Raw genomic sequence first — 27960 nt, forward strand, 5'->3', positions numbered from 1 at the left:
AAGGAGGGAGCTGCGAGCCAGGGCGGGGGCGATCCCACCCACCCGCTCGCCCCACTCCCGTCGGACAGCTGCTTCCTCTCGCCTGCTCGTGGGATCCTGCTGCCCCGGCTGCCCCATAACGCACCATCGGCGGCAGCAGCAGCAGCTCCTCGTCCGATCCTCGGCGGAGGAAGCCTCGGGAGAGCCGCTCGCTCCTGGCTCTTCCTCCTCCGCAGCAGCAGCAGCCGCCAAAACTTCTCTCCAGCTCGGAAACCTCCCTCTCCGCCGACATGGGCAAAGCGAGCGCCGCTTTCCGTGTCTTCGGGCTGATCCTGTTCGCCTCCGCGGTTTGGGGTAAGCGAGTTAGTTTGTTGTTGTTTAGACGTGTCCTACTCTTTGTGACCCTCTGGACCAAAGCACGCCAGGCACTTCTGTCTTCCACTGCCTCCTGCAGTTTGGTCAAACTCATGTTAGTCTGGAGAACACTGTCCAACCATCTCGTCCTCTGTCGTCCCCTTCGCCTTGTGCTCTTTCCCAACATCAGGGTCTTTTCCAGGGAGTCTTCTCTTCTCATGAGGTGGCCAAAGTATTGAAGTCTCAGCTTCAGGATCTGTCCTTCCAGTGAGCACTCAGGGCTGATTTCCTTCAGAATGGATAGGTTTGATCTTCTGGCAGTCCATGGGACTCTCAAGAGTCTCCTCCAGCACCATAATTCAAACGTATCAATTCTTTGGCGAGCAGCCTTCTTTATGGTCCAGCTCTCACTTTCATACATCACCACTGGGAAAACCATAGCTTTAACTATACGGACCTTTGTTGGCAAGGTGATGTCTCTGCTTTTTAAGATGCTGTCTAGGTTTATCATTGCTTTTCTCCCAAGAAGCAGGCGTCTTTTAATTTCGTGACTGCTGTCGCCATCTGCAGTGATCTTGGAGCCCAAGAAAGTAAAATCTATCACTGCCTCCATTTCTTCCCCTTCTATTTGCCAGGAGGTGATGGGCCCAGTGGCCATGATCTTCATTTTTTTTTTTTATGTTGAGCTTCAGACCATATTTTGTGCTCTCCTCTTTCACCCTCATTAAGAGGTTCTTTAATTCCTCCTCACTTTCTGCCATCAAGGTTGTGTCATCTGCATATCTGAGGTTGTTGATATTTCTTCCGGCTTGGGATTCATCCAGCCCAGCCTTTTGCATGATGAATTCTGCATATAAGTTAAATAAGCAGGGAGACAATATACTCCTTTCCCAACTTCTTGTCGTACTCCTTTCCCAATTTTGAACCAATCAGTTGTTCCATATCCAGTTCTAACTGTAGCTTCTTGTCCCACATAGAGATTTCTCAGGAGACAGATGAGGTGATCAGGCACTCCCATTTCTGTAAGAACTTGCCATAGTTTGAAGCGAGTTAGTGGCGCGCAAAAAAAAAGGCACCTCTCTCCTTCTGCGAACTTTCCCATTGGCGAGTATCTCCCATCTCTTTTCATGCATCTCCTTCCCTAGCAAAATTCCTAGTTTTAGACTCCTTTGCAAGCCAAGAAGGGAAACTTGGAAGGTGACTTGCCTTCAGGGAAACTTTGTGTGTGTGATCTTTTCAACTCTCTTCTTTGAATCACTGTTTGGAGCAAAGCAAGCCTTTGCAACTCCCTGTCCTTAGGGAAAGGGTCAAATCCGGATCGACGTGAGTGATTTGTTGGGAATAGGTTCTCCTCCTAGAGGTGCGCTTCCTCACACCCCACCCTTCAGGGTCCAAGTTACTTTGGAGGCATCGGAATGCCAGCGAGGATTTAATTTAATCCGGATTTACCACCCTTCTCGCAGAAATAAGGTTGCTTCTGTTTGTTGAGCCGTCTTTCGGATTCGTTCCGAGGAGGTTATACGAGGTGGGTGCCAAGCAGTTGTTATCCTACACTTTTCTGTTGAGTTTCCCTGTCACTTTACTTACCGCGGAAAAGTTTGATATTTTAGAAATGCATGTTTCTTGCAGCTCGGACTCTGCTTTCTAAGTGTGGGGCAAGCTTAAGTGAGAACGAGCCCTATAATTGCACAACCTGGAACTTGCTGGCATGCGATTAAATCTCACATGCAAAAGAGCAAGACTTGAATCAGTTTTTAAAAACTCTTGCCAATGGTGTTTGCCATATCTGATACCTTTTGCCATAATCCCTTTGAGGGGTTCCCCCCAATCAAGCAGTGTATACATTTTGTGACATATTTATTACATTTATAAGCTATCTTCCAAGAAGTTCAAGGTAGTGTACATGGTTCTCCTCCTCCCCGTTTCATCCTCACAACAACCTTGTGAGGTAGGTTCAGCTGAGAAATGGCGACTGGACCAAGGTCACCCTGTATCTGAATGACCGTTTTGCAGTCTTAAGCTCCCGTCTGTTTCCTTTGGCGCTATAAAGATTCATGCCGTCTGTGGAGCTATTAAGGCTGGTCCTTGACTTGACTCTCCCCGTCGTAACTTGCAAGGCTCAGCGTCCAGTCCACAGGCTCAACCAGGCAACTGCCGTTCCATCCCATAATATCAGAGGAAGGATCCTCATGCAGAACAGTGCCCGCTTCTTTTCTCAAAACCATATAAAAGGTGACTCCAGGCAGGGGCGGCTTAATGGCACTTCCAGACTGTCTCTGCTTTCGATATCACATACCAGCCAATTGAGGTTGCGCAATTACAGGTGATGAGTAGGAAAAGTTGCACAACAAACCTGCTTCCCCCCAAAGGCAAGACTTTTTGTGATAAAGAAAGTCATGGGGCAATGCCCTAGAAAGCATGATGCATCTTCCCAGCCAACAGGATGAATGCTCAGTAAAGAAGTTGTCAGGAAGTGACTAAATTTGTAAATGGGATGGCTAGAACAGGGGTCAGCAAATTTTTTCAGCAGGGGACCGGTCCACTGTCCCTCAGATCTAGTCGGGAGCCGGACTATTTTTTGAAGGGAAAAAAATGAACAAATTCCTATGCCCCACAAATAACCCAGAGATGCATTTTAAATAAAAGCACACATTCTACTCATGTAAAAACACCAGACAGGCCCCACAAATAACCCAGAGATGCATTTTAAGTAAAAGGACACATTCTACTCATGTAAAAACACGCTGATTTCCGGACTGTCTGCGGGCCGGATTTAGAAGGTGATTGGGCTGGATCTGGCCCCCAGGGCCTTAGTTTGCCTACCCATGGGCTAGAATATCACCAGCTCTTTGAGACTTTCAAACAAGACAAAAAAAATGGATTTAACAACGAGCCCTTAAAAATTAGAAAAGGAATTGTTAAATAATACCAAAATCATTTCCAGAATGTACCGACTCCTCCTTGACTGGGAAGTCAAGGAGGATGAGGTGAAGGCGGTAATGATTAAATGGGCACAAGACATCGGACGCACCATTATGATGAGTGAATGGGAGACCCTTTGGAAAACTAACATGAATTTTACGGCATGTTACACCATTAAAGAAAACATGATGAAAATGCAGTTTAGATGGTACCTTACACCATCAAAACTCTCCAAGATGTATAAAAATATTTCAGACAAATGCTGGCCATGTGGAGAAACAAAAGGAGATATGTACCATATGTGATGGACATGCCGAAAAATTAGAGTTCTGGAACCTCATTTATGATGAGATGAAAAAGATCTTTAAATTAACATTCTCAAAGAAGCCAGAAGCATTTCTGCTTGGAATTGTAGGCAGTGATATCCTGAAAAATAGAAGAGAAATCTTTTTATATGTGACAGCCGCTGCCCGGTTATTAATTGCATCAAACTGGAAAGGGGGAAAAATACCAACAGTAAGGGAACGGCAGAATAAGTTACTAGACTATGCAGAAATGGCTCAATTGACAAATAGATTAAGGGGAAATACAAGACAATCATTCACGCAAAAATGGGATATGTTCAAGAAATACCTACAAAAATATAATAACAACATAACATCTATGGCAGCGTTTGAGTGACCCTTGTGTAAATTAAACATTAATAAATAAGGGGAAATGGTACGATATGTTATAAGAAAGTATTAGGAAACATATTAAGAGTAAGGTAATAAGTACATTCAGTGTTGTAAATGTAAAGTACATCGGGAAATGACATAGTTTAGTTTTTTGTATTCTACTTTGGTTTATTTTTGTTTAGTTAGAAAGTATAAGAAAAGAACACGTATAAGTACAAGTTTAAATCAATAACAGTATAATTCTTTAAGGGTGTTGTTATTATCAGTTTTACCTTTTCTTTGTACGTGTATTTAAGATTGTGTATGATATCCTTGGATGTCAATTAATAATAATAATAATAATAATAATAATAATAATAATAATAACAACAACAACAACAATAAATTTGCAAATGGGTTGTTGAGATACAGCAAGCCTGCAGCATACAAGCATTTAACTTGTATGCGTTCAGCTTTCCATGCTTGGCAATTAAAAAAATTAAAAGAGCTGGGAGCTATAGCTCTTGTGAGGAGGTAAACTACAGTTCCCGGGTTTATTTGCTTTAAATGTTGGAGGTGTTTGTTTGGATGGTCCCATCCCCAAATTTGGTCTCTTCCCTGCTGAAACATGGACATGCTGTTCACACACCAATATTCCTTACACCCACTCACTGACTCCACCTCTGCCAAATACTTTAATCTCATTCTATTCCTGTGGTAATTTCTGGAGCTACATTTGTTTTATGGCTTTGTGAAACCTTGACCTTGGCACTGGTTTACCTCCAGAGATCTAGCCCCTCTCCTGAAATGCTGAGAGCATGCTGAGCTTCTCCTTTCCCTAATACAATATGGCCAGGTATTGATTTTAGGTTTGCAGAGAGATGGAGTCACCGCCTTTTCCCATAGGACATTCGTAGTTCATTTCCCCACCCCTATTGTGTCCTGGGCAGAGTACGTGCGTGTTAACCGGTTTGGCAAATTCTGATAATTCTTCCAAAGGAAGTCTTGAATCATTCCCTTTGACCTGAGCAAATAGTTAACAGAAGTGTTTTCTAGACGGGCAGGAAAGTGGATTAGGACAGTCTGTGGGTGGGAATCGAGCATGGGAACGGAATTGCATTTCGTAATGACTCTTATTTATTTATTTATTGAATTATTGAATTTATATACGTCTCTATACCTGGAGGTCTCAGGATGGTTGACAGAAAAGATCACAATATTTTAAATCAAAATAAGTACAATACTCCCCCCCCCCCAAAAAGAGCCACATTTTAAAAGGGTATAGGATGGCCATCAGGTCAACCAAAGGCCTGGTTAAAAAGGAATGTTTTTGCCTGGCGCCTAAAGGTGTATAATGAAGGCGCCAGGCAAACCTCCCTGGGGAGAGCATTCTACAGGAAGCCACTGCAGAGAAGGCCCCGTTCTCATGTTGCCTCCTCTTGAGGAGGAGGCGCACGAAGGAGGGCCTCAGAAGATGATCTCAGGGTCCAGGTAGGCTCATATGGAAAGAAGCAGTCCTTGAGGTATTGTGGTCTTGAGCCGTTTAAGGCTTTGTAGGTCAAAACCTGCACTTTGAATTGGGCCTGGAAACTAATTGTTAGGAAGTGCAGTCGCACCAGGATTGGTGTAATATGCTCAAACTGACTTGCTCTGGTGAGCAACCTGGCCGCTGAATTCTGCACTAGCTGAAGTTTCCGAACCGTCTTCAGAGGCAGCCCTACGTATAACGCATTTCAGTGATCTAACCTTGAAGTTAACCAGAGCATAGACAACAGTAGTTAGGCTATCCCTGTCCAGGTAGGGGCGTAGCTGGGCCACCAGCTGAAGCTGATGGAAGGTACTCCGGGCCACTGAGGCCACCTGGGCCTTGAATGACATCCTTTTATTATTGATGGCCATCATTTTATTATTTAAAGGCAATGCCCTCCCAAGGTGGCTTACAAAAGAAAATGTTCTTGATTTGTGCTGCACTAGGACAGTAGCCCATCTATTCATATAATCATAGAGTTGGAAGGGACGCCAAGGGTCATCTAGTCCAACCCCTGCAATGCAGGAATTATCACCTTAAAAAGCATCCATGACAGATGGCCATCAACCTCTGCTTAAAATCCTCCAAGGAAGGAGAGTTCACAACCTCCTGAGGGAGACCGTTCCGCTGTCGAATGGGCTCTTACCGTCAGAAAGTTCTTCCTGATGTTTACTAAAGCAATCCTGTGTTCACAGTGGCCAACCGGATCCCTTTGGGAAACCTGCAAGCAGGCCTTGGACACAAAAGCACCTTCCCCTCCTGTGTTTTCCATCAGTTTCTTATTCAGAAGCATTTCTGCCTCGCAACTGTGGAGGCAGAGTACAGCCACGATGGCTAGCAAGCCATCGGTAACCCACACCTCGATGAATTTGTCTCGTCCTCTTTTAAAACCATCTAGGCTGGTGGACCTCGCTGCCTCCTAGGGAAGTGAGTAAGTAAGTAAATTTTTAATTATACCCCACCCTCCCTGGCCAAGACCGGGCTCAGGGCGGCTAACATCAAATATCAAATACAGTGGTACCTCTGGTTGCGAACGGGATCCGTTCCGGAGGCCCGTTTGCAACATGAAAGGAACACAACCCGCAGCGGCGCGTCCAGCCACTTCTCTCCATCCCCTGTTCTGATATATCCTACTCGTTGCTAGATACATGAGCAGGGAAAGCGCATGAAGAAGAGAGACATGTGTCTGTCAAAGCTAATGTGGCCTCAAGAATCATATGATAATCTGTCCCACAAACAGCAAGTTCAGGTAGTGTGTGCCAATAAAATGGGAGCCAAGAAGGCACTCCAAGGCAGGCAGAGGCACAATACTTTTTTTTATAATTCGAAAGGCCCCAACGCCCACAAATACAGAACACAAAAGCATGCTTGATGGCTTCTCACGAGTCCTTAAATGTTGAGAGTCAATTAAGGAGAACATCACAAATATACTAAAGTGAGGAGGAGGCAGGAGGGGGAAAGATAATTGGTCTCCTTGAGCTTCTTACAGCTTAGGGTTTCCTGAACAGGAGCATGGCTGGCTGGCTGATACTCTCAACACGAGCTCTCTTACTAGGAAGCGAGAATATACTGTATTACAACACATTGTTGTAGATCCCACTTGCACTCCAGCACCAATAAAAAGGAATGGAATGTTCTTATTAGCTGAAGTGATCTCCAGTGCATGGCACTGTATGTTTCTGTACGCAGCTGTTTGTACAGAAACACAGGGACAAGGCAGAAGACGTGTGGCCTGTTGATGTTTCCGTAGCTGTTCTTTTACTTCACTTCATTATATGGAAGCAAGTAGCAGGATGGCTTAAATCTTTTCCTGTGCGCCATTTGGAAGCTTAAGAGTTACAAACACAAGATTTGGCTGCATAAGCTCTCAGGTTCATTCCCCAGCGCCTCTGGATAAAAGTGGCTGCAAAGACCTTTCTCTGCTTGAACCCCCAAAGAAATGTAGAGTACAGTGGTACCTCGGGTTAAGAACTTAATTCATTCCGGAGGTCTGTTCTTAACCTGAAACTGTTCTTAACCTGAAGCACCACTTTAGCTAATGGGGCCTCCTGCTGCCACCAGGCCGCTGGAGCACAATTTCTGTTCTCATCCTGAAGCAAAGTTCTTAGCCCGAGGTACTATTTCTGGGTTAGCGGAGTCTGTAACCTGAAGCGTATGTGACCTGAAGCGTATGTAACCCGAGGCACCACTGTGGATAATACTAGACTAGACTAGACTAGACTAGACTAGACTAGACGGACAGCATGACCTAGTATGAGGCAGGTTTCCTATTAGGGCAGGCCGTACCGTTGGGCACAGTGTAGCAACTACTTCAGGTGGCAGAGACGGGGAAGAAGAGGAGTTTGGATTTGATATCCTGCTTTATCACTACCTGAAGGAGTCTCAAAGTGGCTAACATTCTCCTTTCCCTTCCTCCCCCACAACAAACACTCTGTGAGTTGGAGTGGGGCTGAGAGATTTCAGAGAAGTGTGACTGGCCCAAGGTCACCCAGCAGCTGCATGTGGAGGAGCGGGGAATTGAACCCGGTCCCCCTGATTATGAATCTACCGCTCTTAACCACTACACCACACTGGGGAAAGGGAGAAGCAGCAAGGAACAACCGAGTGTACAACGCGGCCTATACACCTCCCCTCTCATGAACCACCCTGGGATCTTTGGATGAAGGGCGGTATATAAATTTCATAAATAATAATAATAAATGAGTCTGCCACTCTCAGGTGCAGTGGAGGCAGCCAGGTTGAACAAGAGCCAACCTTGCCTGTCCAGTTGGCTGAATTGCAGGGAGCGCCATTTTGTCCTTTGCCTCAGGCAGCAAAATGTCTTGGGGTGGCCCTGTATTCTGTGTTCCCCATGTTTGTTCCTCATGTTTGTCCACTAAAACAGGGTTGGCTCTGGGTCTGAGGGGGCCTTAGGCAAGCTCCCAATGCCTATACAGTGGTACCACCAGTTAAGAACTTAATTTGTTCTGGAGGTCCGTTCTTAACCTGAATCTGTTCTTAACCTGAAGCACCACTTTAGCTAATGAAGCCTCCCGCTGCCACCGCGCCACCAAAGCACGATTTCTGTTCTCATCCTGAAGCAAAGTTCTTAACCCGAGGTACTATTTCTGGGTTAGCGGAGTCTGTAACCTGAAGCGTATGTAACCCGAGGTACCACAGTAGTAGGGTATATGGAATGATGCGACCCCCCCCCCCACAGCCAAGGAGGTAACTATACAACTATTGGAAGACATCTGAAGGCAGCCCTGTATAGGGAAGGGTTTTTTTTTAATGTTTAATGTTTTATTATGTTTCATATATATATATATATATATATATATATATATATATATATATATATGTTGGAAGCTGCCCAGAGTGGCTGGGGCAACCCAGTCAGATGGACGGGGTATAAATAATATAATTATTACCGCATTAGCCCGAATATAAGCTGCACCCAAATATAAGCCACACCTTTAACATTCGGGGGGGCGGGAGGGAGAGAATACCTGAATATAAACCGGTCTCTTAAAATTCCGCAGGCACTTACACCCGTTCCGTTTTACCGTATGTCTGTTTCAGCAGCGATATCGTCAAAGCCAGTTTTTGTAAGGTCACGAATTTTAGCCGCACTTTAACGTTTCACGGTCAGAATTTGGGGAAAAAAGTGAGGCTTATATTCAGGCCAATACGGTATTGATTTTATAGAATAGGACGTCCCTGTTTTCATCAGAGAAATGTTGGAGGGTGTGCTTTATGTGTCAGTGAGCTGGATGCTTGAATCAGGATGGGCCTTTCCACATCTATTTTGGACCAGTCACATGTTTATTTAGCTGGACCTCTTCCTCCGAATACTTATTGTTTCCTCCATGCATTTGTTCAGTCATTCGTTCATGCGGCACAATCTCTTTGGATTTTCCCTTATCTTGTTGTTCGGTGCTGTTCTTTGTATTATGCACAACATGGGCAGAAAGGGCAGCGAAGGGAGAATGGGGCGTCATGGCAAACCAGATCCAAGACGAATTGTGCAGAGGAAATCCTCTCCACTTAGAAGTGGGGAGGAGTTGCGGTGGACCACGTGGCCACCAACTCCCCTCCAGGGGCGGGGGACTGGGAGCCAGTGTTGTGTAGTGGTTAAGAGCGGTGGACTCGTAATCTGGTGAACTGGGTTCGATTCCCCACTCTTCCACATGCAGCTGCTGGGTGACCTTGGGCTATTCACACTTCTGAGCTTTGGGTAGTGATAAAGCGGGATATCAAATCCAAAATCCAAATCCAAACCCAGAGGCTCCCTGCCACGCCATCACCCAGCCAGCCAATCCGCTGGCTGGGGAGGTGTGACCAGGCCCCATTTAAACAAAGGCGTGAGCCAGAGAGGTTTCCCTCGGCTCACTTCCTCAATCTCCCACCCGCCCTCCCTAATTTGCAGGCTTCGACATTGGCCTTGCTATGGGGTTGGTTGCCATTGAGGGGCCTGGTAGGAATTTTTCTACTTGGCAGATTGGCAAGGACCATTTAGTTTTCACCTACATCATAGCAATCGTCACAACTTTGTAAGGTTTGGCAGTTAGGCATTGGTTGATCTTATGATGGGGGGAGAGGAGGTGTGGTCATCACCTGCCCCTCCAAGCTTAAGGGTATTCCTTTAAAGGAATCCGAGGGTGTGGATCTTGTCCGAAGTCCGGGACTGGGCTAGGGCCATGCCATGACCCCGTCGGGAACCCTGGGAGAGCTCAAGTTGGTTTGCATCGACGGGGCTCCCCCTATCAGTGGTTGAAGAAGAGGAGGAGGAGGAGTTTGGACTTGATATCCCACCTTTCGCTCCCCTTAAGGAGTCTCAAAGTGGCTAACAATCTCCTTTCCCTTCCTCCCCCACAACAAACACTCTGTGAGGTGAGTGAGGCTGAGAGACTTCAGAGAAGTGTGACTAGCCAATGTCACCCAGCAGGTGAATGTGGAGGAGCAGGGAATCAAACCTGGTTCACCAGATTATGAGTCCACCGCTCTTACCCACTGCACCACGCTGGCTCTCCCTTACCGGCCTCCCCGCATGACGGGCAGGAGTCAGATATAGTTGGGTCAACTCCAGTGCCTAAGCCAATACCACTCACATTCTGTAACCAATAAATTTGTGGCCAAATTTTGCCCAATAACATTAACCTAATATCTGTGTCCTTGTGTGGTTTCGGGGTCTTGACACGCAACTGTGTTGCAGGCATGATGCTTCCATATGGGCACTTCCGGGCTCTGTCTGTTTTTGGGGTGGGATTCAGTCACATGCCTGGAAATTCAAGTGGTGTAATTAGAGTTGATTTGGAAGTCCTGCATGATAACCCTCACCCCACCAAACTGGACTTTTTGCAAGCAGGAAATGGTTGAGGTAATGCACTGGGAAGTCTGGAATAGCAGTTAGACAACATTGTCTAATTAGTGCTGAATAAGCCGGTCATTTGCAAGTGACCTTAGTCTTTTTAGAGTTTGTTGCTTTGCAGATTATCTTGGACTATGAATTAGCCCAGTCTGTATGGATTCCCCACCCAGCACTGTTTTCTAGCCTTCTAATATCAGGGACAGGGAACAGTTGGCTCTGCATATGTTGCTGGACTACAACTCCCATGTGCCTCAGCAAATATGGCCAATGGTCAGAGATACTGGAAACTGAAGTTCAGCTGAGGTTTGAATGGCCAAATGTTCCCCACTGCTGTTCTGTGTGATTATTTGCAAGACTGTACTCTAAACATTAGGGACGCGGGTGGCGCTGTGGGTTAAACTACAGAGCCTAGGACTTTCTGATCAGAAGGTCGGCGGTTTGAATCCCTGTGACGGGGTGAGCTCCCGTTGCTCGGTCCCTGCTCCTGCCAACCTAGCAGTTCGAAAGCACGTCAAAGTACAAGTAGATAAATAGGTACCGCTCCAGCGGGAAGGTAAACGGCGTTTCCGTGCACTGCTCTGGTTCGCCAGAAGCAGCTTAGTCAAGCTGTACGCCGGCTCCCTCGGCCAAAAAAGCGAGATGAGCCCCGCAACCCCAGAGTTGTCCGCGACTGGACCTAATGGTCAGGGGTCCCTTTACCTTTACCTTTACTCTAAACATTGGTGTTGCATGCAGGCTCCACCTCTGCTTTCAGTTTACAAAACAAGTAAATTTCTAACCCTGAAGACAGCTAATATACTTGAATGTATGACCGCTATCAGGCCACAGCTCAGAAGAGGTGTGTGTATGACTCAGAGATTGTGTATGCGTGTGTGTGAGAGAAACAGAGGGAGGCTGGAATTGCACAGCGTTGACCCCCGAATTCTTCTCCTACTCAGGTTTACATCCAAACCACAGAAGAATTCCCCTCCTACTCCCTTTCTTTCCTTTCTATTCCATTTACCAGGATGGAATTGCACTGACAGCAAGATCAGGCTGCAATACATTGAAGCAAGGCAAGTTAAGAGCCTTTGAGGGGGAGAAACATTTCCCCAGCTAGAGGGGAGAGGCCTCCATGCTTGCCATGTATTGCTGCCTCACTAGAGTTGTCACTGCTGCAACAATTTGATAAGGGAGGGGGACTGGGAATCAGCAGATTGGCGGGATACAAGGGAAAGCTCTGTCTAAATTTGGACTGAACTAGGAACAAACGGAACTGTTTCATGTGACTGAATGCTCCTTGATGACGTATGATAGTGATGATATTAGTAGTAGTAATTATTATTATTATTATTATTATTATTTATTTGGGGAAAGTCTAGTTTTCTTTGTGGAGGGAGTTAATGTTCTGTACAAAGCATGTGAGCCCCTGTCAATAAAACACAGCTTTACTTACCTAACGTACCTCACAGGGTTGTTGAGAGGATAAAATGAAGTGGGGGGGGTGTATACCCACCTTGAATTCCTTTAAAGAAGGGTGGGTATCTGAATGTGATAAATATATTCAATTGTTAGCCGAATCCTTATCATACTATCGTGATAACAAGGAGTCTCCTAAATAAGTTGATTACTCCTTTTTATTTTTTATTTTTAAAATCTGTTTAGCATCAGCATGATACAAAACATAGAAAAGTATTCAGTCTCAGCCCTCAGAGGGCTTGCAGTCTATTTTGGATGGGCAGGACTGGAAGAGAGGGTTGTTGGGTGTGTGTGTTTTGGCAAGCTCTTAGCAGTGTTGTTAAGAGTTGAGGGCTGTCGTGTGACACCGGAGGAACATCAAGGAAGGCAGGGCAGGGAAGATTACTCTTGTTGTTGAGGAGAGGTGGCTCAATGGAGCGAAGACAAGATCTAATTCCAGGACTTGGTATGGCCAAAGGTGCAAAGGGGGAAAACATGAAACGTTGAGCTTTTGGAAAGACAGAAAGCGTGGAATAGGAAGGGTGGAGAATGTGCATCACATCACTTGGTGCCAGTCACACCTCACGAGCCAGACATATGAATGATCAGCACATCACAGTCTGTTACTCAGAAACCTTGATTTGGTGATGGTTCTTCATGTGGGCTGCTCAATGGGTGTGGTATGATTCAGAAAACCATGATTCCTCTGGGTTTCCACTATCACCAGGTGACTGGAAATGTCCTTTCACAGTGGAAAAGGGGGCAAGAGGATCTATCTGGGTTTAGCCTAATCTCTGACCGCAGTAAGGACCTTAAATGCAATGGCTAGGGGAATATGAAGTTGCCCTTATTTGTCAAATATTTTTGTCACGCCGCTCCTCAAACTCTAGCAATAATAGCCACTTGCAGGCCCGGCCCAACCATGAGGCCAGGTGAGGAGGCGGCACGGTCCCCAAACAGATCCTGATATCCATCTTTCTCCAGTCTTCATTCATTCCTCCTTCCCTGGTGGATATGGTGGGTGCCCCATTTTGGGGTTCTCCTCAGGCGCCGAAATGTCTCGGGCCGGCCCTGGCTGCTTGCATTCAAGATCTCCAGTCCCTGAGAACATACAGAACTCCCTGTTGTGGAAGCTGGATCTGTGGAGACTCCCAGCTTTCTTTTTCTTTTCCCTCAAGTTTCTAAACTTTGCAAAGGTTGGTGGTGCTATTGAAACTGCAGCTTAGCGTTTCATGGGGAGAACGACACTCCTGTGACTCTTGTGTGTAGCCAGAGTAGCGTCAGCCTAGCTTCATTACAATAAATGGGCAAGGTTTTCAACCTTGAGGTACGTGGGATGTGAATTGTGCCCACAAGTTTATAATCCTTGTGGTTTTGGAGAAAGAGAGAACTTGCGAAAGCCTCTTCAGTGCTATCTCTCTGTCCTCCGTCCCCTCATTCTCTCTTTGTCTCCTGTTTTTGCTTCTGTATCTGTATGGCCCATATTACACCCACATTTTATTTGTCATTTTAAACAACAACAACCAGCAGTTCTTTGTGTTTCCTGATAAGGCAAAAGAGAACTTATTCATACATTCGGATTTGTCAGCTCCTAAGCTGTGGACAAGGAGACGGGGAGGAAAAAAACTTAGCATAAACTGGTGAGAAATCTTTATGCAAGACCACAGACGCAGTAAGAAAGAAACATAGCGGGGTGGCAGTCTTCCATAGACAAGCCAATGTGGAGTTAATAATAACTCTGGGCTGTTAATCAACAGTTTCTGCGGAAGCTGCGTAATCTCCAGCCTCTGGGAGCTGCCGAAGCCACAGCCTGTGAGTCAGCAGTCCAAGGTGGTTATTAGAGGAGGGGGTGTTTGTGCATGAACAAAGGAAGAAAAGCAATTATAGAGATAAACAAGGGGCTAGTGGAGACTCCGGAGTGCTGCCTGCCCCACCTCTCCCTTAAAAGAGGCCTGCTGTCGAAATCATTGTAGGTAGCAGGGTCCACTCGCCTACGGTGAGTCTGGTGATTTGGGAGCCCTGGGTTCAAATCCAGTCCAATGGACTCGCAGTCCACCCCACAGCTGTACAACGGGAGCAGTGCCAGATTTACGTATAAGCTAAACAAGCTCAGGGCCCCACTCTCTTGGGGGCCCCAAAAAAATTTAAAGGAGAAAAAAACTGGATGTACATTTCCAAAATATAAGATAAAAAGCAAATAAAAAAAACCCTACATAGAGCGAAAAATACGGTAAGTAATGGGTCCCGCCTAGACAGCGTGTAAGGAGATCTTGGGCTGCCCAGATGACAAGATGCCCCTCTCAGCCTCACTGATGTGGGCCAAAGGAAAGCAGAGTCCTGGGGAAAGCAGCAGGACGAAAGAAAAAACCTCTGACCTATGCCTAGGAATCTTGGGACAAGTGTGGACGAGCCCTTGAGTGTCTATATTAAAGTTTCCCCAGCTTCTGATAGCTGAGGCGTGTGGATGACATAAGCACACTCTCACATTTTGGAGTAGCACTTAATAACTGTACAACACAGGTTTCCTGCTACGTAAGGCATGGAGCAGTTCGGAATAACTGTCGTCTTTCCAAGCGAAGGGCATCGCTAAGATAAGGGGAGTTTGGCTATGTGAATACACTGGTTTTCTTTCTGTGCTGCTGTTCAGATATTGCCGATAATTCCCCTAGGAATGCATAGCTCCAGTTATGCTGGAATCCTCCTGCGAAAACATTCAGCGAACAATATTTAGTGCATTCTCTGGAAGATAAAATCTCCTAGGTATGTTTCCAGATTAGTCTTGTAAAATTTCAAGGAGCACAGGGAGGGGTGTAGTGACGGGGTGGGTGGGAATGGTGAGACCTTATAATTTTGCCTCAATTCAAAATCTGGACTTTTAAAATAAAATCAGAAATTAACACATGGGGACTGGAGTGTGAAAAGTGAGGTCCTTTGAGGACAGAGAAATGTCATATTTGGTATTCTTTTTGGCTGAAGTTCAGGATTTATTAGTGTTTGAACTCTCTCCCCCCCCCCCACGAGGTTGAAATTGAAAGTGGAAATTTGTTCAGGTATCACATTTTTGAATCCTGATTTTTGAAACCTGTGGTGCAGATTAGCATATCCAGTTTAGGAATCTATCTGAAGAAGGTTAACAGTCTTCCCTCCCCATTAAAATATTCATGTTATTTGCTGTAGATATTAGAGAGAAGTTCGCCTTTTTGTCAGCTTCTTGTATTCAACTTCCTGTATTCATTTATCCGTCAGATTTCTAGATCACCCTTCAACTCGATGCGGCCTAGGACCCACATACCTACGGTACCACCTTTCCTGGTATGCCCCACGGAGGACCTTAGGGTCCACAAATGACAACACTTTGGAGGTCGCAAGGTGGTTAGATTGGTCTCAACGAGGGCCAGGGCTTTTTCAGTACTGGCCCCGACTTGGTGGAATGCTCTGTCACAATAGACTAGGGCCCTGCAGGACTTGACATCTTTCTGCAGGGCCTGCAAGACAGAGCTGTTCCGCCTGGCCTTTGGTTTGGACTCAGTCTGACCCTTATGTTTCCCTCCCCTTATGGTTTTGATCTATGGGCTACTTCAAAAATGAGGCTTCATTTTAAATTGTATTTTAACCTGTATTTTAAATTGGGTCCCCCCCCATTATGTTTTTATTGTAATTTTACTGGTGTTAGCCGCCCTGAGCCTGGCTCTGGCTGGGGAGGGTTGGGTATAAATAAATTTATTATTATTATTAACCGAAGTTTCCGCGTTGTGTGCGTTTGCAGTTTCTGATAAAATACCAACAACAGAAGTACAACTGGTATATAAGGAACCACCAATGCCATAACATGTGATGACACAGCAATAAATGGATCGTATTATGAGCCCACAAAGACCAGGCCAAAGAAAGAAGTCTTGAGTAGTACAGCTGGGCGATATCAGCTTTTCAACATTGCGATGTATCTAAACATCATGATATAGTGATACACTGCGATGTTGAAAAGGAAGGAGCATCATTTGGTCCTGGAAGATGTATCGATTCATTGCCCAGGCCTATTCAGTAGATGCTGAAAAAATACAACAAGACAGGTCTACATATCTCCACTGGGAGGGAATTCCACAGTTGGGGAGCCATGACAAAGAAGGCCCTGCTATAAGTCACTGTGCCACAAGCGGTGGATAAAATGGAACTATTAGCAGGGCCCCCCATGCAGATCCATAAGCGTGGGCTGGTCATATGTAGTTTTCTTACCACCCATGGCCCATGAAAATGTTGTTTGAAACTGTGGTCCAATTCTTGTCTGCCTTTTCTTCTTCAGGTGACGACGACATCTGTACTACACGAGGAGTAAACTCATGTCAGCAGTGCTTGGCAGTGAACCCACAATGTGCTTGGTGTTCCCAGGAGGTGAGGCAAAAACCAAGATTATACCATGTACCTTCCCCTAATTGAACTTGCGGTTCTTGGGTGTCGGCTAGATCTTGCTTGAGCTCCCTATCTATTCATTTATTTCAAGCATTTATAACCACTGTGCCATTTCAAATTGCAGTGCCCAAGATAGCTTAACATCAATAAATATGTTATTGTTGTTTAGTCGTGTCCAACTCTTCATGACCCCATGGACCAGAGCACGTTATATATATATATAATGAATATATATGAACAAAACATATTATTAAAACAATTAAGAAACAAAAAGATGAGCAGTAGGTAAACAATGAGAGAGAGGGAATCCAAAGTACAGTGGTATCTTGGTTCTCAAATGTAATCCATTCCGGAAGTCCGTTCGAAAACCAAAGCGTTCCAAAACCAAGGCGAACTTTCCCATAGAAAGTATGCAAAAAGAATTAATCCACTCCAGACCTTTAAAAACAACCTCTAAAACAGCAATTTAACATGAATTTTACTATCTAACGAGACCATTGATCCATAAAATGAAAGCATCAAACAAGGTCACACAATCAATCAATAGCTGAACTGGGTTCCGCACAATCACAAAAACAAAACAAAAAGAGCTGCAAAAACGCAAAATAAATAGCAAAATCAGACAGACCTCAGCGTAACACTCAAATCGGAAGTGTGGCACTCAAAACGGAAGCGTGGCGCTCAAAACGGAGCACATTCGGCTTCCGAAAAAAGTTCGCAAACCGGAACACTTACTTCCGGGTTTGCAGTGTTTGGGTTCCAAGTTGTTTGAGTACCAAGGCGTTTGAGAACCAAGGTGCCACTGTACATCAAAATACCAGTCGAGCCAAAGCTGTGCTGGAACAAAAAATATTTTAAATGGCATTGGAATGCCATCAGGAGGGGGCCCACACATATCTGCTGGGGCCAGGAATTGTTGCTGTCATAAAAAGAACTAAGTACAAAATAAGATTAAAATGCTACCTAAAAGAAAGTGAACAAAACAAAGCAGCAGATCGTGCAGTAATGGTCTGGGAGTTCTGGAACTATGTGCTTATTTGCTGAGATAAGCTGGATAAGTTTTTATGACGACATGGAATGTTCACATTTCAAATGTCACACCCATTGCAGCGAATGGAGCGTATAGCAGTGTGATTGACCACACAGGGAAAACGCAATGGGTCAGTTGCAATTTCTCTTCTAGAAGCACCAAGGAAAAAAGACATGGTGATGGAGGGGTGGGGAGACCGCTGGACAGAGATGTCAAAGAAATCTGAAGAATGTCTTGTTTTAAAATAATGAAAGCCCAATTAACAGTGGAATCCTCTTGGAATATCTGAAGAATGTTTTTTGTGGCCGTTAACTCCCAAACAGCAAAGCTTGCTGGCTCTTTGGAAAAGAAGCAAAAGCTTCTTTTTGAATATGCTCCCAGGACATTTTTAATCAACTGATGATGCATCGGAGTAGCTCGCTGTAGGCAAAGAGGGAACCACCAGATGTCTGCCAACCAAAAGTTGCAAGAGTAATCACTAGCTGCTGCATTAACTAGCTCCATCTGTGTCTTGCCCTGGAGCAAATAAGTGGCATTGATCCATTCCATGCCATTTAAACGTATTTCCAGGAACGCACAGTTTGAAGATCACTTAGCACGCAGTTCTCACTAATGGAGACATTTTTTTTTAAAAAAAGACACCAAATATCCATTTGAATGCATTAATTCATTTTGAATTGCCGGAGCAATAAACTACCATATTTTTTGCTTTATAAGACTCACTTTTTCCCTCCTAAAAAGTAAGGGGAAATGTGTGTGCGTCTTATGGAGCGAATGCAGGCTGCACAGCTATCCCAGAAGCCAGAACAGCAAGAGGGATTGCTGCTTTCACTGCGCAGTGATCCCTCTTGCTGTTCTGGCTTCTGAGATTCAGAATATTTTTTTTTCTTGTTTTCCTCCTCCAAAAACTAGGTGCGTCTTGTGGTCTGGTGCATCTTATAGAGCGAAAAATACAGTAAGTTTTGGAAGGAGCTTGTGCATTCCAAAGGCCATTCAGTGTCTTTCACTGGCAGGAACTGTTTTCCTACGCAATTTTCCTGTCATTGAGAAGATCAGTAATGGCAGGCAAAACTTCTCCCCAGTGCAGCTTGCGATCACTACCGATCTTCCCCTCCACCGCACATCTGCAGGACAGCGTAGTTGGGTGTGTTCTGCGATGCATTCTTCTGTCCTGGAAGTGAGCTTCAATAAGTCTGGAAAATGCCCCAAGATGAACTGAGATTGGAGCACTAGAACACATCCCAGAATCCTCTGCAACAGGGCCGCTAGGCCAAATGACACAGCTGGTTTGGGGTGTAACAAAAGGGCAGCAAATTTTGAGTCGTTGAGTTCAACCTTCATAAATAAACACAAATATTACAAAATGACAGTAAGCCTTACTTTCAAAGCAAACTCACCAGTATGCGCCCTGGAGAAGAACTAGGCTGGGAATAGCCCAGTTCCTCAGAGCGGCTGAGGAAACCCAGCCAAATGGGTGGGATATAAAGAAATTATTATTATTATTATTATTATTATTATTATTTTATTATTATTATTATTATTATTTAATATATAGGTCCAGTTACAGATAGGTAGCCGTGTTGGTCTGCCATAGTCAAAACAAAAATTTTTTTTCCTTCCAGTAGCACCTTAAAGACGAACTAACTTAGTTGGTCTTTAAGGTGCTACTGGAAGGAGAAAATTTTTTTGTTTTAATATATAGGGATCATGATGATTTGTATATAGAAGATGATCAAATCTTGTAGCCACCCACCTGTAGTCTAATGTGTTGCTGCCCAGGCACAGGTACAGTCGTACCTTGGAAGTCCAACAGCTTAGTTCCCGAACGTTTTGGCTCCCGAGCATCGCAAACCTGGAAGTGACTGTTCCGGTTTGCAAACTATTTTTGGAAGCCAAACGTCCAATGGGGCTTCCGCGGCTTCCGATTGGCTGCAGGAGCTTCCTGCAGCCAACCAGAAGCCGCGCTTTGGTTTCTGAACATTATGGAAGTCGAACGGACTTCTTGAACGGATTCTGTTCGACTTCCAAGGTACAACTGTATAGAGTCATTGAATCGTAGAGTTGGAGGGTCATCTAGTCCAACCCCCTGAAATACAGGAATCTCAACTAGGTCACACAGTGCAGGTGGTTGGAATCTCTTGTAAATTGAACCTTCGCTGTGAAGTCTGCATATAATGAGCAAGTGCCTTTTCCACAGAAGATGAGCTGCCTTTGCGTAGCTGAGAGGTTGACTAACCTGTGACCCTCCCAGATGTACTCCAAAGCCCATTGTTCCTGACCATTGCTTGCGCAGGGCATGGATGACAGAAGTTGCAGTCCAGCAACATAGGGGTGTGGTTGTCAAAAACTACCCATCACTGTTGTGTAGCGTAGGGATGGTGTGGTTGGCATGAAAATAAGTTGTTGTTGTTGTTTAGTCATTTAGTTGTGTCCTACTCTTCATGACCCCATGGACCAGATCACGCCAGACACTCCTGTCTTCCACTGCCTCCTGGTCAAACTCATGCTGGTAGCTTCGAGAACACTGTCCAACGATCTCGTCCTTTGTCATCAGGGTCTTTTCCAGGGAGTCTTCTCTTCTCATGAGATGGCCAAAGTATTGGAGCCTCAGCTTCACGATCTGTCCTTCCAGGGAGCACTCAGGGCTGATTTCCTTCAGAATGGATAGGTTTGATCTTCTTGCAGTCCATGGGACTCTCAAGAGTCTCCTCCAGCACCATAATTCAAAAGCATCAATTCTTCGGCGATAAGTAGAAAGGGTTAACCGGGAAACCCAGGATCCCTCATAATTCTTGTCACAGCGATCTGAGGTGTTTGCCTCGGTTTTGTGCCTTAACAGCTCACCAGACATCCTGGCTGTTGATTACGTGATGAGATATTTGTGGGCGTGTGGCGGCTGGACCACAAGGCCCCGTGCCAGAAATACTTGCCAGTTTTGTGTGTAATATGATGGGGAAACTTTTTTAAAAAGCAAAGTATTGGCTGGCTCAAGCCAATACGTCACCACTTTTTCCCGCTCCCACAGCTGCCTCAGCGTTTATCCCGTGTTCCTAGACAGCAGCTATGGCTACGGAGCTGTTTTGCTTACCTCTGACAAGCGTTTCCAAAAATGGCAATGTTTTCCCCGCCAGGCCTCGGGGTCTGTTTATTGAAGAGATGTGGCAATTAGCAAAGGAGCTGTGTCTCCCGCCTCTCACCAAAAGTCAGGTCCCCTGAGGTGCAAAACTTGTTAGCAGAGTAACTTCCTCACATGTTGTCTTAATTTAGCAAATGAAAGTTTCCTCCCTGGCTCCCTAAGGCCCTCTGTCTTCTTGTCTGCCTTATTTGAAGAAAAAAACACACGCCCTCCTTTTGCATCTCTCTCTTCTGCACAGAAATACATTTGCCCATATTTTTCTTACCTCAGGCTGCAAAGACACTATACATTTCAAGTACAGTGGGAGAATCATGGGAACTGTAGTTTACCTCTCTCAGGGACATAATTCCCACCAACTTTTAACAAACTACAGTTCCCATGATTCTTTTTGGGGTGTGCTTTAAGTGAGCCACTCTCTCCCAGCTGCTCACACACGCACCCCGATTATCCTCATCTGCAAAATGGGTGCAATAATATTGCCCTGTCTTAAAGATGACAAGATCACACGTGTGAAATGCTTCAAAGGCTATATAAGTGTGAAGTATTTCTTATTATTACAAAGAAAAATGTTTCACACATTGTTGGGTTCCTGCCCTTCAGTTTAAAATTAAAGGTGGGGGGACTGTCTGGAGGAGAAAGGGCAGTACGATTCCCCATTGCCAGCCGGCAGTCACAGGCAACACCAGGAAGGAATTGTTGTGGGTAGCCAATTTTGTTCTTATCTTCCCAGCCACTGGGCAAGGAAACTGTACAGAATAACTGGCAGTTTCAGTTAACAGAAAAATGGCTAGGCAGTTGGAACACATTTTATTTTACTTGTGTCTTCCCCACTGGGCTCTTTTTTCTCTCTGGAAAACGTTGTGTTTAAAGATCCCCCTACCTCACCGCAAGACCAACCTTCCTGGGCTCAGCTCAGTGGCAATCACATGTGTGTGGCTGAGTTTCATGGTTGAGTTGGGCTTTTGAAACTGGATCTCCACTGTCCTAATCAGGGCCGTCTTTAGCATATGCGCCACCGGGGTGCAAAGATCCGCCCAGCACCCCCAAATTTAGTTTAGCCCCCAAATTAACTCTTATTATGCTTATGTCAGACTTTTTTTTAATGCTTTCTCTAAATGAATTTGAACTGTAAGTGATGAAATTAAAATGCAATTTGCAACGTTTTACTCGGGGGTCAGTGGCACCTTTGACACGACTAATATCATGCTGCCTCCTGCCGCAGCTCAATACAATGCGTAACATAATATTTTGATGTAAGAGTTAATTTCGTGTGCATGGCGCCGTTGAGAACGACAAGCGCCACCGTTGAGTCTGACAAGCGCCGCCGCAGGCGCGGCGCATCTTTGGTAAATGAGCGCACAAAGTCGAAAGTCCTTTAGTGAAACAGTAGGTATACATTTCGGTAATACCTGGTGTCAGGGAACTGCCATCGGAACTAGAGGAGGAGGCGAGGCTCCACAGCGATGCTGGAGAGGGGCCAAGCAGGGAGAGAGGCAGGTCTCCGGTTGGGGAAGAAAATCAGCGCAACACCAGGGATAGAGGGGGGCCAATGGGGGAGGCAGAGAGCAGGCTCCGGGACTCTTCACTGGACACCAGCGGGGAGAGCACAGGTCCTCCGCTACCCACGCCCTCCCTGCGCAGAAGACTTCCGTGCAGGGAGAGTAGGAGGAGACTGGGCGTCAAACAACTTTTATGTTGGAAAAGGTTTAAGAAACGCCCACTGACGGATTCTGCCAGCGACTGAACAGCCACGGAGTGGATGGCTGTCCAGCGAGAAATGGTTTAACCAGCCAACCTAGCCCAGAGCGGCGGCAACTTACGCACAAGTAACCCCTAAAGCCATTACACCTGGGTATATATGTATTTTGTTTTTCTAGCTTGATCAAAATTATTTCATAACAGGTTGATAGTTAAGAGCTTAGGCGGCTTCAGTGGCGGGTGCCTGGTGCCCCCCAGAATTCAGCGCCCGGGTGCCCTGCACCCCTTGCACCCCCGGGGAAAGATGGCCATGGTCCTAATCTAGCACCACACTATAATGTACAGTGGTACCTCGGGTTACATACGCTTCAGGTTACAGACTCCGCTAACCCAGAAATAGTACCTCAGGTTAAGAACTTTGCTTCAGGATGAGAACAGAAATCGTGTTCTGGCAGTGCGGCGGCAGCAGGGGGCCCCATTAGCTAAAGTGGTGCTTCAGGTTAAGAACGGACCTCCGGAACGAATTAAGTACTTAACCCGAGGTACCACTGTATGTCATTTCCCTCCCCTATAATTCCCTGGGTGTGTACTCAAAGTGACGCAATGCAGATTAGTCGCAGTGGACCATTTCGCACCTATGAAGCCATAGTTTCAAACAAACAAACTGTGGTTTGATGTGCACTAGCAGTGTGTTGGTGCACCACTGCTCAAAAGTTCCCACAATGCTCTTCCCACACTCCGGTTTGCTAAAGTGTCATGGGCAAAACAATCCAGAGACTGGCTTGTTGACACCGCCTGCACCCTGTGATTATTGCTCACGGCTACTTTTGGAGGAAACAAACCACAAGCCTGGTTCGGACAGTGTGAGCAAGCTAGGCTCTGGATTGTTTTGTTTGTTAGTCAGTTGTAGCAGGATTGGGGTAAGAATGCTATGGCAGCTTTTTGTGCAGAGTGCACTAAGCACACTGCTCAGGCACCCTTAATCATAGTTTGTTTTTAGGTACAGTTAACACAATGTGAAGGGATGTGGGTGGCGCTGTGGGTTAAACCACAGAGCCTAGGACTTGCCGATCAGAAGGTCGGCAGTTCGAATCCCCGCGACAGGGTGAGCTCCTGTTGCTCGGTCCCTGCTCCTGCCAACCTAGCAGTTCAAAAGCATGTCAAAGTGCAAGTAGATCAATAGGTTCCACTCCAGCGGGAAGGTAAACGGCATTTCCATGCGCTGCTCTGGTTTGCCAGAAGCGGCTTAGTCATGCTGGCCACATGACCCGGAAGCTGTACGCCAGCTCCCTCCGCCAATAAAGCGAGATGAGCGCCGCAACCCCAGAGTCGGCCACGACTGGACCTAATGGTCAGGGGTCCCTTAACCTTTGCCTTTAACACAATGTGGGAACTGGGCTTTCATACCCAGTATCAGGCTGTGTGAACTATACCTTTAAAGCACGTTTGAAACGCATCCTAAAGAAAATCTGGGCACTGTGGTTTGTTAAATGTTGCTGGGACTTGCAATTCTCTGCACCCTTAAGAAATCACAGTGCCCAGAATTATTTAAGGGAAATAAGGTGTTTCAAATTAGCTTTCCTGTTATGTACTGAAGTTCTCACCCTGGGCCAACAGGAGGATACTGTAGATAGTTATGCAAATAAGGGATCGAAAGTGACATTCAGTGATTGGATAGTTTTAGAAAGTTGTTACAGTAACGTTGTACTGGAGCTCTATATAAGCAGGCTGACTGAACCCTTCAGTTCAGTTCTGTCCTGGCCTGTGAATAAACAAGAGCTGTTTGAAGAATCGCTGTGTCATCTGATATGTTCACCCACAACTTAACATTTCCCACCTTATCAGTGCTTGCTGATAAAGATATCAGGCTGTATGGGGTTGACTTCCTGTGACCATTGGAAAGGACTCCTGGAATCTGTTCCTCAAGGCTCTTCTCAGAAGGTCAAAATTTCCTGGGGATTCCCCTAAGGACTGCCAGTTGGGAAGAGTTTTAGTGACCCAGCAAACGTGTCACCTTTCTAGCTGTCAAAACGGGTGGATAAAAATCTTGGGAGGGAAATGCGGTCAGCCTTTCAATGACATTCACACTTCCTACAAAATGTGTGGTTTTAACTGTTTTTGGAACAGTGCCATTCAGAGGAGGCGTGCTCCTGCATTCTGTATCTTTACACTAAGGGTTTTTTAATTATTATAATAATAATTTAAAAGCATACAAGAAAACGGCTTCCTTTCAGAAGATGCAGACATGCCATGCATAATCACAACCCCTTTGCCTTTATAGGCTTAAGGGACAAAACCAAAACCCAAACAACATATTTTTGTTTAGCTCAGGGAAATGGTAAGCTTCAAATATACCAAGGTGTGCTAACCAATTGTGGCAATCAAAGTCTCAGTTTAGCCCCAATCTATAACAGGAAAAAAAATAGATATGGGTTTTTTTTCTCCTGGATGAACCACAAAAATATCTCGAGGAGTCATGTTGATCCTTTGTTTGCATTCCATTTCCTTGCCCTTCCTCCCATGGCCTCTCTGCTGCTGCTGTAAAATCACCCTTATTCCTTTTTTGGTTCTCTTTTTTCCCCCTCTTGCAGTGCTCCTGCCCCCAGCATGCCTGGAGGAAACGATAAGTTAGAGGGCTGCTTATTTCGTTTTCCGGGCAGCTTGTGCAATCGGAGTGACACCAGATTGCCCTGTATCGGCTTGAGGGGCTTATGAGTTCCACGAAAGCCGGATTTCCTGGCAGGGTTAATGGGGCCAGTTTTCAAAATGTTTGCCAGAAAACAAGGCTACCACATGTTCATGATTCATATGGATTGCTCCTATTTTGAGAGTCCCGTTCCATAATAACTGGAACCCTTACTAAGGACAGAGGTTGTCCATGGTTTTTTTTGTGAAGGCTGAATTGCTCATCTAAATAACTTTCAGCCAATGCTGCTGTCTTCTGCTTTAGGGAGATGTGTTTTGAGAATTAAAAGGCACCCGAAGCAGCAAAGCTTTTACTGTCCCCAAGGTTGGTTTAAAAGTTTTATAAGTTGTTGTTTTTTTAGAATACAGTGCACATAATTATTTTACTAGCTGTATCTGCTCCCAGTGTATGTCTACCTACAGAGATCAGTTTTAAACCTAGACAGCATCTTAAAAAGCAGAGACATCACCTTGCCAACAAAGGTCCGTATAGTTAAAGCTATGGTTTTCCCAGTAGTGATGTATGGAAGTGAGAGCTGGACCATAAAGAAGGCTGATCGCCGAAGAATGGATGCTTTTGAATTATGGTGCTGGAGGAGACTCTTGAGAGTCCCATGGACTGCAAGAAGATCAAACCTATCCATTCTGAAGGAAATCAGTCCTAAGTGCTCACTGGAAGGACAGATCCTGAAGCTGAGGCTCCAGTACTTTGGCCACCTCATGAGAAGAGAAGACTCCCTGGAAAAGACCCTGATGTTGGGAAAGATGGAGGGCACAAGGAGAAGGGGACGACAGAGGACGAGGTTGTTGGACAGTGTTCTCGAAGCTACCAGCATGTTTTTGACCAAGCTGCGGGAGGCGGTGGAGGACAGGGGTGCCTGGCGTGCTCTGGTCCATGTGGTCACGAAGAGTCGGACACGACTCAACAACAACTGACATAGTTTCTCCCATAGAAAGTGGCACTTGTCGTTTAGTGTGAGTGTTGAGAATTATCTACCAGAGTCGCATTGCCTTCACCCCAGCTAGAGTTCTCAGTGCTTTTCTTAGCTGTTAAACCAGTTTTAAAGCTGCAATCTTATTTAAGTCCCTTTGGTAGGACTTAAACTTCCCAGTAAGCATGGCTAGGATCTGGCTGCAAATCTGGAATGCAGCAAACTGAAGTGCTGTGTGGTTTCCGGGATAATTAGTCTTTAGAGACCTATTTTTCAAGCCTGTATTTAATAAGTAAAATCATTTTTAAAAGGCAACTAGACAGCCACAAGAAAAGTTGATCAGAAATAAGCCCAAGTCCAAGACATAAAAGCGTAATAGAACATCAAACAATAGTAACAATCTGATCCAATATGAATGTCACAATAACTTTAAGATAAGCAACTTATATCAAACGAAGCAACATGCAACAATTCATCAGAACCTAATAGTAAGCAGTACAATTAAACATCAGCAAATAACAATTAAACAGTTCAACCACGGTAAAGAATTACCAATCTATAATCATTAAAAGTAAGGGACGTGGGTGGCGCTGTGGGTAAAAGCCTCAGTGCCTAGGGCTTGCCGATCGAAAGGTCGGTGGTTCGAATCCCCGCGGCGGGGTGCTCTCCCGTTGTTCGGTCCCAGCGCCTGCCAACCTAGCAGTTCGAAAGCACTCCCGGGTGCAAGTAGATAAATAGGGACCGCTTACTAGCGGGAAGGTAAACGGCGTTTCCGTGTGCAGCTCTGGCTCGCCAGAGCAGCGATGTCACGCTGGCCACGTGACCCGGAAGTGTCTCCGGACAGCGCTGGCCCCCGGCCTCTTGAGTGAGATGGGCACACAACCCTAGAGTCTGTCAAGACTGGCCCGTACGGGCAGGGGTACCTTTACCTTTAATCATTAAAAGTAACAACAAATCACAATGCATAAAATATCACAAAACATACAAAACCATGCAAAAGTATCAAATTGAGAAACAAAAACGTGCAACTTATAAAACTATTTTTTTGAAAAAAACACCTCTGAACTCCTCTTTTCCCAGCTCCTGCTGCTATTCTTAAAATCATAGTCTGGGAAGGGCTAGTTGGGGCAAGACAGGTGGAAATACAATTACCTGATGAGGAACAGAAAGTCCCTGTCTGCCATACGTCCAGATTTTCCCGGACACTCCAGTATTTCCGGCTATGTCCAGAAAATTCCAGATGTATGGCAATCCTACTTTAAACCGTTTTGGCTTCCCCCAAAGACTCCTGGGAACTGTAGTTTGTTAAGAGTGCTGAGAGTTGTTAGGAGACCCCAGTTTCACCCACAGAACTACAATTCCCAGAGTTCCCTGAGGTTGACTGTTAAACCACTCTGGAAGCGGACTTTGTGAGGGCAATGAAGGGGGTCTTCTAACAGCTCCCGGCACCCTTGACAAACTTGGGCCTGTAACTCTTTCTCAGCCTAAACTTACCTCACGTGTAGGAGCACATAGCCCCTGCCCCCTAGGATTTTTGCTTTTCTTACTGAAATTCTTTTTTCCTTCCCTCTAAATTCCTTGGATGTTTTCTTTGAACAGGGACCTCCAAATTTGGTGGCAGCTCTGCTTATAAAGTTGGGAGGCTAAATTTGTACGGTCCTGTATGCGCAGCCCTTAGCTCCTTGGAAAGAAGGGCAGGATTCAAAAGGCGACATAATTTGAATAAATAAATCGAAACAAAATCGGAAGCCTTCCCTTTCTTTGCAGCGTCAATTCTTGCTGTTTTCCCCTTTTAAATCCATTCTTTGTTTTATTTATTTATTTTACAGTTTTATAACCAGCCCAC

The 27960-nt window shown here is 45.4% G+C and overlaps 1 protein-coding gene across 1 annotated transcript in view; it reads left to right on the top strand.

Annotated features, from left to right (window-relative positions):
* Window positions 1-27960, top strand: part of ITGB3 (integrin subunit beta 3) — a 58580-nt gene continuing 30620 nt past the window's right edge. The window contains exons 1-2 of the mRNA XM_053363686.1: window positions 1-333; window positions 16527-16615. Of these exons, the coding sequence (XP_053219661.1) occupies window positions 270-333; window positions 16527-16615 (153 nt within the window). The 5' untranslated portion in view covers window positions 1-269. The remainder of the gene's footprint in view (window positions 334-16526; window positions 16616-27960) is intronic.

The sequence above is a fragment of the Podarcis raffonei genome, chromosome 13, assembly GCF_027172205.1.
Source record: "Podarcis raffonei isolate rPodRaf1 chromosome 13, rPodRaf1.pri, whole genome shotgun sequence".
In the NCBI taxonomy this organism is placed as follows: domain Eukaryota; kingdom Metazoa; phylum Chordata; class Lepidosauria; order Squamata; family Lacertidae; genus Podarcis; species Podarcis raffonei.